At 70.3% G+C, this 12,915-nt stretch overlaps 1 protein-coding gene across 1 annotated transcript in view; it reads left to right on the forward strand.

The window, feature by feature from the left end:
- The window catches only part of SHANK1 (SH3 and multiple ankyrin repeat domains 1), a 30,719-nt gene that overhangs the window by 16,960 nt on the left and 844 nt on the right, over positions 1 to 12,915 (forward strand). Inside the window, 12 exon segments of the mRNA XM_054808399.1 lie at positions 532 to 614; positions 1,286 to 1,410; positions 3,602 to 3,737; positions 4,323 to 4,406; positions 5,018 to 5,041; positions 6,054 to 6,107; positions 7,149 to 7,264; positions 8,032 to 8,131; positions 8,656 to 8,975; positions 8,977 to 9,189; positions 9,191 to 10,925; positions 10,927 to 11,080. Coding sequence (XP_054664374.1) covers positions 532 to 614; positions 1,286 to 1,410; positions 3,602 to 3,737; positions 4,323 to 4,406; positions 5,018 to 5,041; positions 6,054 to 6,107; positions 7,149 to 7,264; positions 8,032 to 8,131; positions 8,656 to 8,975; positions 8,977 to 9,189; positions 9,191 to 10,925; positions 10,927 to 11,080 — 3,144 coding nt within the window.

The following is a 12,915-nucleotide window of genomic DNA, read 5'->3' on the forward strand; positions in this document are numbered from 1 at the left end:
ACGTGTGTGTGTGTGTGCGTGTGTCACCCCCGTGTCCCCCCCGGCTCCGTCTGGCACCGTTGTGGGTGCGGGAAACACGCGTGTGTGTGGGGGGGACACGGGTGGGCCACACGCGTGGGGGGGGCTGCGTGTGGGGACGTGGGGGTGTGACTGCGGACACGCGTGGGGACACAGGGACACGCGTGGGACACGTGTTGGGACACGGGGACGGGTGTGGGGACACAAGGACACGCGTGTGACACATGTTGGGACACAGGGACGTGTGTGGGGACACAAAGACACGCGTGTGACACGTTGGGACACGGGGACGTGTGTGGGGACACGAGGACACGCGTGTGACACGCGTGGGGACAGGCTGCGCACGCATACGTGGACACGGGGGGGGACACCCCACGTTCCGCCTCCTCCCCCCCCGCCCGCCACGTCCTGGCGCGCGTGTGCGAGAGCGTGCGGGGGTGGGCCTCGGTCACGCGTGTCGCCTCGGTCACGCGTGTCGCCTCGGTCACGCGTGTCGCCGCGCTCCCCCCGCAGTGATTACATCATCAAGGAGAAGACGGTTTTGCTGCAGAAAAAGGACAACGAGGGGTTCGGCTTCGTGCTGCGGGGGGCCAAGGGTGAGGGGGGGCTGGGGGGGTTTGGGGGGGTCCCGGGGAGTCTGGGGGTTCCCTGGGGGGTTCTGGGGGGTCCTGGGGGGGGGGGGTTGGGGGGGTCTGGGGGGTCCTGGGGGGTTTGGGGGGGATCTGGGGGGGGTTTGGGGGTCCCCTGGGAAGGTCTGGGGTGGGATTGGGGGGTCGGGGGGGGTTTGGGGGGATTTGGGGGGGGTCTGGGGGGTCCTGGGGGGTTTGGGGGTCCCCTGGGGGGGTTTGGGGGGGATCTGGGGGGGGTTTGGGGGTCCCCTGGGGGGGTTTGGGGGGGATCTGGGGGGGGTTTGGGGGGACCCTGGGAAGGTCTGGGGGGGGGTTGGGGGTCCCCTGGGGGGGTTTGGGGGTCCCCTGGGGGGTTTTGGGGGCCTCTGGGGGGGTCCTGGGTGGGCTGGGGGGGTTGGGGGGGGGGTTTGGGGGTCCCCTGGGGGAGGTTTGGGGGGGTCTGGGGGGTCCTGGGGGGTTTGGGGGTCCCCTGGGGGGTTTGGGGGGACCCTACAGAGGACCTGGGGAGAGGGGGTTGGGGGTCCAGGTGGGTCGTGGCGGGGGCTGGGGGGAGGTTCGGGGCATCTGATGTGCGGTGGGGGTGGGGCGCAGGTGCTGACCCCCCCACCCGTGTCCGTGTCCCCCCCCCCCCCCCACAGCACAGACCCCCATCGAGGAGTTCACCCCCACCCCGGCCTTCCCGGCCCTGCAGTACCTGGAGTCGGTGGACGAGGGCGGCGTCGCCTGGAGAGCCGGGCTGCGCATGGGGGACTTCCTCATCGAGGTGGGTGCCCACACCCACGGGGGACAGGGACCCACCCGTGGGCACCCACGGGGGACGGAGACCAGGGGTGGTGGTGGTGGGTGCAGCCATCGTGGGGGGAGAGCACCCCAAAACCCCCCAGAACTGCCCAAAGGGGACAGTCAGCACCCACGGGTGACAGTGACCACCCACGGGGGACAGTGACCACCCACGGGGGACAGGGACCCACCCGTGGGCACCCACGGGGGATGGAGACCAGGGGTGGGGGGGGGAGCAGCCATCGCGGGGGGAGAGCACCCCAAAACCCCCCAGAACTGCCCAAAGGGGACAGTCAGCACCCACGGGTGACAGTGACCACCCACGGGGGACAGGGACCACCCACAGGGGACAGGGACCCACCCGTGGGCACCCACGGGGGATGGAGACCAGGGGTGGGGGGGGGAGCAGCCATCGCGGGGGGAGAGCACCCCAAAACCCCCCAGAACTGCCTAAAGGCGACAGTCAGCACCCACGGGGGACAGTGACCACCCACGGGGGACAGTGACCACCCACGGGGGACAGGGACCCACCCGTGGGCACCCACAGGGGGACAACACCACCCCCCCCCCCCCTCAACCCACGGGGGACAGCACCCACCCGTGGGCACCCACCCGCCGCAGGGGACAGCACCCCCCCACCCCCCACCCACGGGTGACACCCCCCACCCACGAGCACCGGCTCTGCAGGCGTGTGCAGGCGTGTAACCACGTGCGCGGGCGTGCTCCGGCAAGTCTTGCGTGTCCTGGCGTGTCAGGGCGTGTGCAGGCGTGTCCCGGCGTGTCGGGGTGCGTCACGGCACGTGCAGGCGTGTCACGGCGTGTCCTGGCGTGTCAGGGCGTGTCAGGCCGTGTCTGGGCGTGGCGTGGCGTGTCCTGGCATGTCCAGGCATATGTCATGGCGTGCCCCAGCGTGCATGGCATGTGCGAGTGTGTCATGGCGTGCCGTGCCGTGTCACACGCAGGTGAATGGGCAGAACGTGGTCGAGGTTGGGCACCGGCAGGCGTGTGCAGGCGTGTCAGGCTGTGCCTTGGCGTGTCCTGGCGTGTCATGGCGTGTTGTGCTGTGTCATGCTGTGTCATGGTGTGCCGTGCCGTGTCATGGCGTGTCCCAGTGTGTCATGGCATGTCCCAGCGTGTCATGGCGTGCCGTGCTGTGTCACACACGGGTGAACGGGCAGAACGTGGTCAAGGTTGGGCACTACGAGGCGTGTCATGCCGTGTCATTCCGTGTCCCGGCATGTCATGCCGTGTGCAGGTGCGTCATGCCGTGTCATGGCGTGCCGTGCCGTGTCACACGCAGGTGAATGGGCAGAACATGGTCACAGTCGGGCACTGGCAGGCGTGTGCAGGCGTGTCAGGCTGCGCCTTGGTGTGTTGTGCCATGTCATGCCATGTCATGGTGTGCTGTGCCGTGTCATGGCGTGTCCCAGTGTGTCATGGCGTGTCCCAGTGTGTCACGCCGTGCCGTGCCGTGTCCCGCACAGGTGAATGGGCAGAGCGTGGTCAAGGTCGGGCACAGGCAGGCGTGTGCAGGCTGTGCCTTGGCGTGTCGTGCCATGTCATGCTGTGTCATGCCGTGTCATGCCATGCTGCGCCATGCCGTGCCGTGCTGTGTCATGCCGTGTCATGCCGTGTCACGCCGTGCTGTGCTGTGCCGTGCCATGTCATGCCGTGCCGTGCCGTGCCAAGCCGTGTCACGCCGTGCCATGCCGTGCTGTGCCGTGCTGTGTCATGCCGTGTCACGCCGTGTCACGCCGTGTCATGCCGTGCCGTGCCATGCCGTGCCAAGCCGTGTCACGCTGTGTCCTGATGTGCCATGCCGTGCCGCGCCGTGTCATGCTGTGTCACACCGTGCCATGCCGTGCCATGCCGTGCCGTGTCATGCCGTGTCACGCCGTGCCGTGCCGTGCCGCGCCGTGTCACGCCGTGCCGTGTCATGCCATGCCGTGCCGTGCCGTGCTGTGTCATGCTGTGTCACGCCGTGTCATGCCATGTCATGCCGTGCCGTGCCGTGTCATGCCGTGTCACGCCGTGTCGTGCCGTGCTGTGCCGTGCCGTGTCACGCCGTGCCGTGCCGTGTGACGCCGTGTGACGCCGTGTGACGCCGTGTGATGCCGTGTGACGCCGTGTGACGCCGTGTGACGCCGTGTGACGCCGTGCCGTGTCCCGCGCAGGTGAACGGGCAGAACGTGGTCAAGGTCGGGCACCGCCAGGTCGTTAACATGATCCGCCAGGGCGGGAACAGCCTCGTGGTCAAGGTCGTCATGGTGACGCGGCACCCCGAGGCCCCCGAGGGACCCCGGCGCCGCGGTACCCACACCGGGACGGGGGCACCCCTGGGTGCTGGGGGGGTCTGTGGGTGCTGGGGTGGGGGGCACTGGGGTCATGGGTGGGGGCATTGAGGCTATGGGTGGGGGGCACCCATGGGTGCTGGGGGGGTCTGTGGGTGGGGGGCACCCGTGGGTGCTGGGGTGGGGTCCTGGGTGCTTGGTCCATGGGTGTGGGGCACTGGGGTTATGGGTGGGGGCCACCCATGGGTGCTGGGGGGGGTGTCCAGGTTCTGTGGGTGAGGGTCCTGGGTCTATGAGTGGGGGGCACCCATGGGTGCTGGGGTGGGGTCTGGGGTCCATGGGTGGGGGTACCGAGGCTATGGGTGGGGGGCACCCATGGGTGCTGGAATGGGGTCCTGAGTGCTTGGTCCATGGGTGGGGGGCACCTGGGGTCCGTGAGTGGGGGTCAGCTGGGTTCATGGGTGGGGGCACCCGTGGGTGCTGGGGTGGGGTCCTTGGTCTGGGGGGGGGGGGGGGGCGCAGCAGAGTTACGGGTGGGGGGCACCCATGGGTGCTTGGGTGGGAGTCCCATGGGTGGGGGTCCCTGACACCCCCCCCCCCGCAGCGGCCCCCCCGCAGCCGCGTCGCCTCCCAGCCCCCGCCATTTCCCTGCGCTCCAAGTCCATGACGTCAGAGCTGGAGGAGATGGGTGAGGGGGGGAGGGGCACCCCGGGGGGGGGAGGGGTGGGGGGGTCCCTGGGAGAATTTGGGGGGGGGCTGGGGGGGGCTTTGGGGAGGCCCTGGGGGGGGGTGGGGGGGGTCCCGGGGGGGTTTTGGGGTGCCCGGAGGGGGGGGGTGGGGGGTCCTGGAGGGGGGTGGGGGGGTTGGGGGGGGGTGGGGGGTTTTGGGGTGCCCTGGGGGGGGTTGGGGGTCCCCGAGGGGGTTTCTGGGGTTTGGGGGGGCTCGGGGGGGCTCGGGGCTGGGGAGGTTGGGGGGTCCTGGGGGGTTTTGGGGTCCTGGGGGGGGGGGGGGGTCAGAAAGGACCTTGGGGGGGGGTTGGGGGAGGGGGGGGGATCGCTGACCTTTGACCTCTGACCTTCCCCCCCCCCCGCCGGCCGCCCAGTGGAGAAGGGTGAGTTGGGGGTGGGGGATGGGGGGGTGGGGGGGTCCTGGGGTCCCCCCTCCCCCCACCCCAACCCCCCCCCTCCCCCCCCCCGGGTCCCCCTTGACCTTGACGGGTCCTTGACCCCCCCGTGACCCCCCGTGACCCCCCCGTGACCCCGAGCCCCCCCCCCGTAACGGCCTCTCGTGTCTCCCCAGTCTCTCCCTGGAAGAAGCGGAGTGGTGAGTGGGGCCTCGCACGGCCCTCGCACACTCGCCCCCCCCCCATCGCACACCCGCGGCTCGCACGGGCCTCGCACACTCATCGCACGCTCCAAGTCTTGCACGCTCATTGCGAACCTCCCCCCCGCCCCCGTGCGCAGTTTGCACGGGTCTTGCACACTCATCGCACGCCCCAAGTCTTGCACACTCATCGCGCCCCCCCCACCCGGGTCTTGCACACTCATCGCGCACCCCGAGTCTTGCACACTCATTGCGCCCCCCCCGGGTATTGCACACTCATTGCACACACCACCCTCCTGCCCGTGCACGGCTCGCACGGGCCTCGCACACTCATCGCACACCCCAGGTCTTGCACACTCATTGCGCCCCCCCCTCCCCCCGTGCACCCCCATGCGCACCCCCGCAAGCACCCGACACCCCCATTGCACCCCTTGCACCCCCACGGCACCCCCAGCACCCATCGACCCCCAACCCCCCCAGCACCCAGCACCCATCCCCCACCCCATCGCCCATCCCCCCCATCCCCCGCACCCCTCCCCCCCTCTGTGCCCATCCCCCTCCGGACCCCCCCCCCCGCACCCCTTCCCCCATCCCCCCTTCCGCACCCATCCCCCACTCCCCATCCCCCCTGCACCCATCCCCCATCGCCCCATCCCCCACCCCATCCCCCCATTCCTCGTCTCCCCCATCCCCCCAGCACCCACCTCCCTCCCCCACCCCCCATCGCCCATCCCCCATCCCCAGCACCCCCCCACAGACACCCCCCCAGCACCCATCCCCCCCCACACCCCATCCCCCGCACCCCTCCCCCATCCCCCCTTCCGCACCCATCCCCCACTCCCCACCCCCCCCTGCACCCAGCACCCATCCCCCACCCCATCGCCCATCCCCCCATTCCCCGTCTGCCCCATCCCCCCCAGCACCCATCCCCCCTCCCCCACCCCAGCACCCATCGCCCCTCCCCCCACCCCCGTCGCCCCTCCCCCACCCACGCCCCTCCCCCTCTCCCCAGAGTACGACCCTTCGGCCACCGAGAAGAAGAGGACGGTCTATCAGATGGCGCTGAGTACGGGGTCCTGAGTGGGGGGTCCTGAGTGGGGGGGCCTGAGTGGGGGGGTCGGGGGGGTCCTGAGTGGGGGGTCGGGGGGGCCTGAGTGGGGGGGCCTGAGTGGGGGGGTCGGGGGGGTCCTGAGTGGGGGGTCGGGGGGGCCTGAGTGGGGGGGCCTGAGTGGGGGGGCCTGAGAGTGGGGGGACTTGAGTGGGGGGGCCTGAGTGGGGGGGCCTGAGTGGGGGGGTCGGGGGGGTCCTGAGTGGGGGGTCCTGAGTGGGGGGGTCCTGAGTGGGGGGGTCGGGGGGGCCTGAGTGGAGGGGCCTGAGAGTGGGGGGTCCTGAGTGGGGGGGCCTGAGTGGGGGGGTCGGGGGGGGCTGAGTGGGGGGGTCTTGACTGGGGGGTCCTGAGTGGGGGGGCCTGAGTGGGGGGGCCTGAGAGTGGGGGGACTTGAGTGGGGGGGTCCTGAGTGGGGGGTCCTGAGTGTGGGGGGGTCCTGGGGGGGGTCCTGAGTGGAGGGGCCTGAGTGGGGGGGGGGGTCGGGGGGGGCTGACTGGGGGGTCTTGACTGGGAGTCCTGAGTGGGGGGTCCTGAGTGGGGGGGGTCGGGGGGGGCTGAGTGGGGGGTCTTGACTGGGGTGTCCTGAGTGGGGGGTCCTGAGTGTGGGGGGGTCCTGAGTAGGGGGGTCCTGAGGGGGGGGTCGTGTGGGGGGGTCTTGAGTGGAGGGGTCCTGAGTGGGGGGGCCTGAGAGTGGGGGGTCCTGAGTGGGGAGGTCCTGGGTGGGGGGGTCCCCTGGGTGGGATCTTCTGGGGGGGGTGTCCTGAGTGGGGGGTGTCCTGGGTGGGAGGGTCCCGGGTGGGAGGTCCCTTGGGGTCAGGGGGGGTCCCCTGGGTGGGGGGGTCCATTTTGAGGTGGGGGGGAGGATCCATCCTGGGTCCCCTGGGGGGGTGGGGTCCCCCATGGGGGGGGAGGGGCGTGGGGGTGCCCCCCCTGGGGGTGTTGGGGTGTGGGGTCCCCCCGGGGGGGGGTGCTGGGCCGTGACCCCCCCTGCCCCCCCAGACAAACTGGACGAGATCCTGGCCGCCGCCCAGCAGAGCATCAGCGCGGGGGAGGGGCCGGGCCCCCCCCTGCCCCCCCTGGGCAAAACCCGGCCCAAGGGCTTCTTCGGGCCCGAGGTGGGGGGGGGCTCCCCGAAACCTTGGGGGGGTCCCCAAAACCTGGGGGGGGGGGGGAAACCTGGGGGGGGGGGTGTGAAACCTGGGGAGGGGGCTGAAACCTGGGGGGGGCCCTAAAAGCTGGGGGGGGGGCTGAAACCTGGGGGGGTCCCCGAAACCTTGGGGGGGTCCCCAAAACCTGGGGGGGGTGTGAAACCTGGGGAGGGGGCTGAAACCTGGGGGGGCTGAAACCTGGGGGGGGCCCTAAAAAGCTGGGCGGGGGCTGAAACCTGGGGGGGGTCCCCGAAACCTTGGGGGGGTTCCCCAAACCTGGGGGGGTTCCCAAACCTGGGGGGGGGGCTGAAACCTGGGGGGGTTCCCCAAAACCGGGAGGGGGGGGCAAAACCTGGGGAGAGCATCTCTGAAACCTGGGGGGGGGGGGCAAATCTGGAGGGGGGGTTCCCCAAAACCTGAGGGGGGTCCGCAAAACCTGGGGTGGGGGTCCAGACACCTGGGGGGGTATAATGAAGGGGGGGGTCCCTGCTGGATGCTGGGGTCCCTTGAGGGTGGGGGGGTCCCCAAAACCTTGAGGGGGGGTCCCTAGAAATCTGGGGGGGGGCCCCTGGGGGGGTGGCGCATGGGGGTCCCAGGGGTGGGGGGGTCCCCAGATGCCTGGGTCCCCTTGGGGGGGGTCCCAGACACCTTTGGGGGGGTCCCGGCCACCTGGGTCCCCCAGGGGGGTGTAGGGGGGGGCTGGGGGTCCCCTGACGTGTCCGTCCCCCCCCCAGGCCCCCTTCGAGGGTCACCGCATGGGGCCGGGGGGCTTCGACCGGCCCTTCCTGCCCCCCGGGCCCCCCCACGGCCTGATGCTGCGCCAGAAATCCATCGGTGGGTGCTGGGGGGGCTGGGTGCCCCGTGGGGGTCCTGGGTGTCCACTTGGGGAGGTCTGGGTGCCCTGGGGGGGGGGGGTCTGGGTGCCCCATGAGGGGGGTCTGGGGGGGTCTGGGTGCCCACTTGGGGGGGTCTGGGTGCCCCTGGACACCTGGGTGCCCTATGGGGGGGGGGGGTCTGGGTGCCCCATGGGGGGGGTCCTGGGTGCCCACTTGGGGGGGTCTGGGTGCCCCATGGGGGGGTCTGGGGGGGTCTGGGTGCCCCATGGGGGGGGTCTGGGTGCCCCTGGACACCTGGGTGCCCTATGGGGGGGGTCTGGGTGCCCCTGGACACCTGGGTGCCCTATGGGGGGGGTCCTGGGTGCCCACTTGGGGGGGTCTGGGGGGGCTGGGTGCCCCATGGGGGGGGTCTGGGTGCCCCTGGACACCTGGGTGCCCTATGGGGGGGGGGTCTGGGTGCCCTCTTGCGGGGGGTGCTGGGTGCCCCCCACCCACCCTTGTCCCCTCCCCGCCCCCCCCCAGGTGCCCCCGAGGAGGACAAACCCTTCCTGGCCCCCCCCAGCGGAAAATTCAGCCGCAGCCTCTCGGTGCCGGGATCGGACGACATCCCCCCTCCCCCCACCACCTCCCCCCCCGAACCCCCTTACAGCACCCCTCCCCCACCCCCTTTAGGTGCCGTCACCCCTCGGGGAGCGGGAAGCGGGGGGGGGGCAGCGGCGGGGGGGGGCCCTTGGCGTTTTTACAATTTAACCGGCCGAGCCGCCGGCGGGGGGGGAGCTGGGGGGGGTCCCCCAAAACCCCTGCGCCGCAAAGGGCCTTTGGTGAAGCAAACCAAGGTGGAAGAAGGGGCGGGGGGGGCGGGGGGGGGGGGTGTGGGGGGGGGGGGGGGGTGGGGGGGGGGACAAAAGCTCCATCGCCATCCCCACCATCGTGGTCAAAGCCCCCTCCACCAGCAGCAGCGGGCGCAGCAGCCGGGGCAGCAGCGTAGAGGCGGATGGGGGGGTTGGGGGCCCCCCCGAAGGTCCCCAAATTTCAGGAGGGGTGGGAGGAGGAGGAGGAGGAGGAGGAGGAGGGGGGGGGTTCATCTCCCATCCTCCCCCCGCCGCCGGCTCACCCCGCTCCCCCCGCTTTAGATTTCACTTCGCAATTCGGGGCGGCTTTGGTGGGGGCAGCGAGGAGGGAATGGGGGGGCTCGGGGGGGGGGGATGCCAGGCGTCGCTCCGCGCTCTTCCTCTCCACCGAGGAAGAGGAGGAAGGAAGCGGGGGGGTCACGCACCCCTCTCCGCGCCTCCGCCATTCCAAAAGCATCGACGAGGGGATGTTCGCCGGCGACGTTTTCCCGCCGCGGGGGTACAGGGGGGGCAAAAACGCGGGGGGAGGAGGGGGGGGAGGCAGCGCCTTCAGCAGCGTGGCCGCCCCCGCGCACGCCGGCACGGCGCCCGTGCACGCCTCCGCTTCCTCCTTGCACGCTTCCGCTTCGCCCTTGCACGCCTCCGCCTCCTCCTTGCACGCCTCCGCCTTGCACGCCTCCGCCTTGCACGCCTCCTCCTTGCACGCCTCCGCCTTGCACGCCTCCGCTTCGCCCTTGCACGCCTCTGCCTCGTCGCCTTTGCACCCTTCCGCTTCCTCCTTGCACGCCTCCGCCTCGCACGCCGCCGCGGCTCACGCCGTGCCCTTACGGCCCGGTTCGGGTTCCTCGACGGGTTGCAAAGGGTTGGCGGTTTTGCAAACCGCGCCCGCGTCGTCGCAACCGAGCGGGGGGCCCTTGGCGACGTTGCACGGCGGTTTGACGCCTTTGCAAACGCCGGGGCCGAGCGCGGCGACGTTGCAAGGCGGTTTGGTTCCTTTAGCGACGGGATCGACGCCGTTGCAATCGGCGAACCTGGCCGCGTTGCAATCCGGCCTCGCGCCGTTGCAAACGGGGTTGGGGGTTTTGCAACCCGGAGGAGGAGGAGGAGGAGGAGGAGGAGGTGGTGGTGGTGGTGGAGCGGCGACGGTTTTGCAACCGGGCATGGCGGCGGCGTTGCAATCGAGCTTGGCGGCGTTGCAACCCGCCGCTTCGTCTTTGCAACCGGGGGTCTCCTCGTTGCAAACCGGGGGGGTTTCGTTGCAAACCGGGGTCTCCTCGTTGCAAGCCGGGGGGGTCTCCCCGTTACAAGCCGGCATGGCTTCGTTGCAATCCGGGCCCGGGGGGGCTTTACAATTAGGGGGTCCCCCCCCGCTTCAACCCCCCCTGACGCCTTTGCAACCCGGTACGGCCACGTTGCAAAAAACCCCGCTTTCCGCTCCCCACCCCAAAATTCCCCCCCCGGGCAGCCCCCGTCGTACAAGTCGCCCCCAGTCGCCGGCGGAACCTTGGGTGCCCCCGCCTCCCCCTCCTTCCTCGTCCTCCTCATCCTCGGAAGCTCGCTTGGAGCTGCGGGTGCGTTTCGCCGAAGCGGGGGGGTTGTTGGCGTTACCCCCCCCCGCCCCCTCGGTGGACGGGGACGAGGAGCTGCTGCTGGCCGAACCCCTGCCCCCCCCCCTTGGAATTCGCCAACAGTTTCGAGGGGCCGGAGGGTCCCCCCGTGGGCGATTCCACGGCTTCCAGCCTGACGTCCTACGACAGCGAGGTGGCCACCCTCACCCAAGGGACCCCCGAAAATCGTCGAGGGGTCGGGGGGGTCGGGGGCGTCCCCGAAGGACCCGAAGTCGTCACCGATTCGGGGATCGAAGAGGTGGACAGTCGCAGCAGCAGCGATCACCCCCCCGAAGGGGGAGAGGGACCCCCACCCTACGCACCCTTGGGAGACGGCGGGGAACGAGCGCGAGCACGGGGACGCGGGGGACCCCGGGGGGGCAACGGCCGGAGGACGGAGATTTGGGACGAAGCCGGACGCGGCGGTGGGGGCATCGCCTGGCCCCGGCCCGGGGTGGAGGGACCCTTCGGGACCCCCGGGAGACACAGGTAGGTGGGGGGGGGTGAGGGGGGGGGTGAGGGTGGGGGTGTGGGGGGGGGTGAGGGTGGGCGCGTGCACGGGGCGGGGGGGGGGGGGAATGCGCGCGTGGCACCCAGCCGCGTGGATTAAAAAAAAGGGGGGGCGCGCAGATGTTGCGGGTGTTGCACGCTGCACCCGGCACACGCGCTGCAGCCATTGCACGCATTGCACGCGCTGCACCCATTGCACCCATTGCACACGCTGCACCCATTGCACCCAGCACCCAGTGCACGCGCTGCACCCATTGCACCCATTGCACGTGCTGCACCCATTGCACCCAGCACCCAGTGCACGCACTGCACCCATTGCACACGCTGCACGCATTGCACACATTGCACACGCTGCACCCATTGCACCCATCACCCAGTGCACGCGCTGCACCCATTGCACACATTGCACGTGCTGCACCCATTGCACCCAGCACACATTGCATGCACTGCACCCATTGCACACGCTGCACCCATTGCACACGCTGCACGCATTGCACACATTGCACGTGCTGCACCCATTGCACCCAGCACCCGTCGCACACATTGCATGTGCTGCACACATTGCACCCAGCACCCATTGCACACGCTGCACCCATTGCACACATTGCACACGCTGCACCCAGCACACGCTGCACACATTGCACGCACTGCAGCCATCACACCCAGCACCCATCACACACGCTGCACCCATTGCACCCATTGCACGTGCTGCAGCCATCGCACCCAGCACCCATTGCACACGTTGCACGTGCTGCACACATTGCACCCATCACACACTTTGCACCCAGCACCCGTTGCGCACATTGCACCCATTGCACGCGCTGCACCCATTGCACGCGCTCCTGGCACGGAGGGGAGGGCCTTGCACACGTTGCACACATTGCATCCAGCACCCATTGCACAGGTGTGGGGGGGAATGCTGCACCCATTGCACCCAGCACCCGTTGCAGCCGTTGCATGGATAGGGGAGGGGCGTTGCACCCGTGGCACCCATTGCACCCGTTGCACCCGTTGCACCCAGCACCCATTGCACCCAGCACCCATTGCACCCGTTGCACCCATCGCACGGCTGTTGGGGGGCATTGCACCCATTGCACCCAAGGCCCGGCCATGTCACGGCGTTGCACCCAGCACCCTGACACCCACCGCACCCATGGGTGTGATGGGGCATTGCAGCGCGGGACCCGTTGCACCCGGCACCTGTTGCATGGATCTGTCGTGACATAGCACCCATAGCACCCAGCACCCATAGCACCCAGCACCCTCATTGTACCCAGCACCCATTGCACACCTCTCCCACGGCACCCATCACACCCAGCACCCGTTGCACCCATCAGAACCAGCACCCATCTCCCCCTGCGCCCATCTGCCCAGCACCCATTGCACCCAGCACCCATTGCATCCTGCACCCATCAGACCCAGCACTCATCTCCCCCAGCACCCATTGCGCCCATCAGACCCAGCACCCATCTCCCCAGCACCCATCTCCCCAGCACCCATCGCGCCCATCTCCCCAGCACCCATTGCACCCAGCACCCATTTCTCCCAGCACCCATTGCATCCTGCACCCATCAGACCCAGCACCCATCTCCCATTGCACCCATTGCACCCCCCCCTCCCCAGCACCCATCTCCCCCAGCACCCATCTCCCCAGCACCCATCTCCCCAGCACCCCCCTCCCCAGCACCCCCCTCCCCAGCACCCATCGCGCCCATCTCCCCAGCACCCATTGCACCCAGCACCCATTTCTCCCAGCACCCATTGCATCCTGCACCCATCAGACCCAGCACCCATCTCCCCCAGCACCCATTGCA

This window comes from Grus americana, chromosome 36, assembly GCF_028858705.1.
Source record: "Grus americana isolate bGruAme1 chromosome 36, bGruAme1.mat, whole genome shotgun sequence".
NCBI lineage: Eukaryota > Metazoa > Chordata > Aves > Gruiformes > Gruidae > Grus > Grus americana.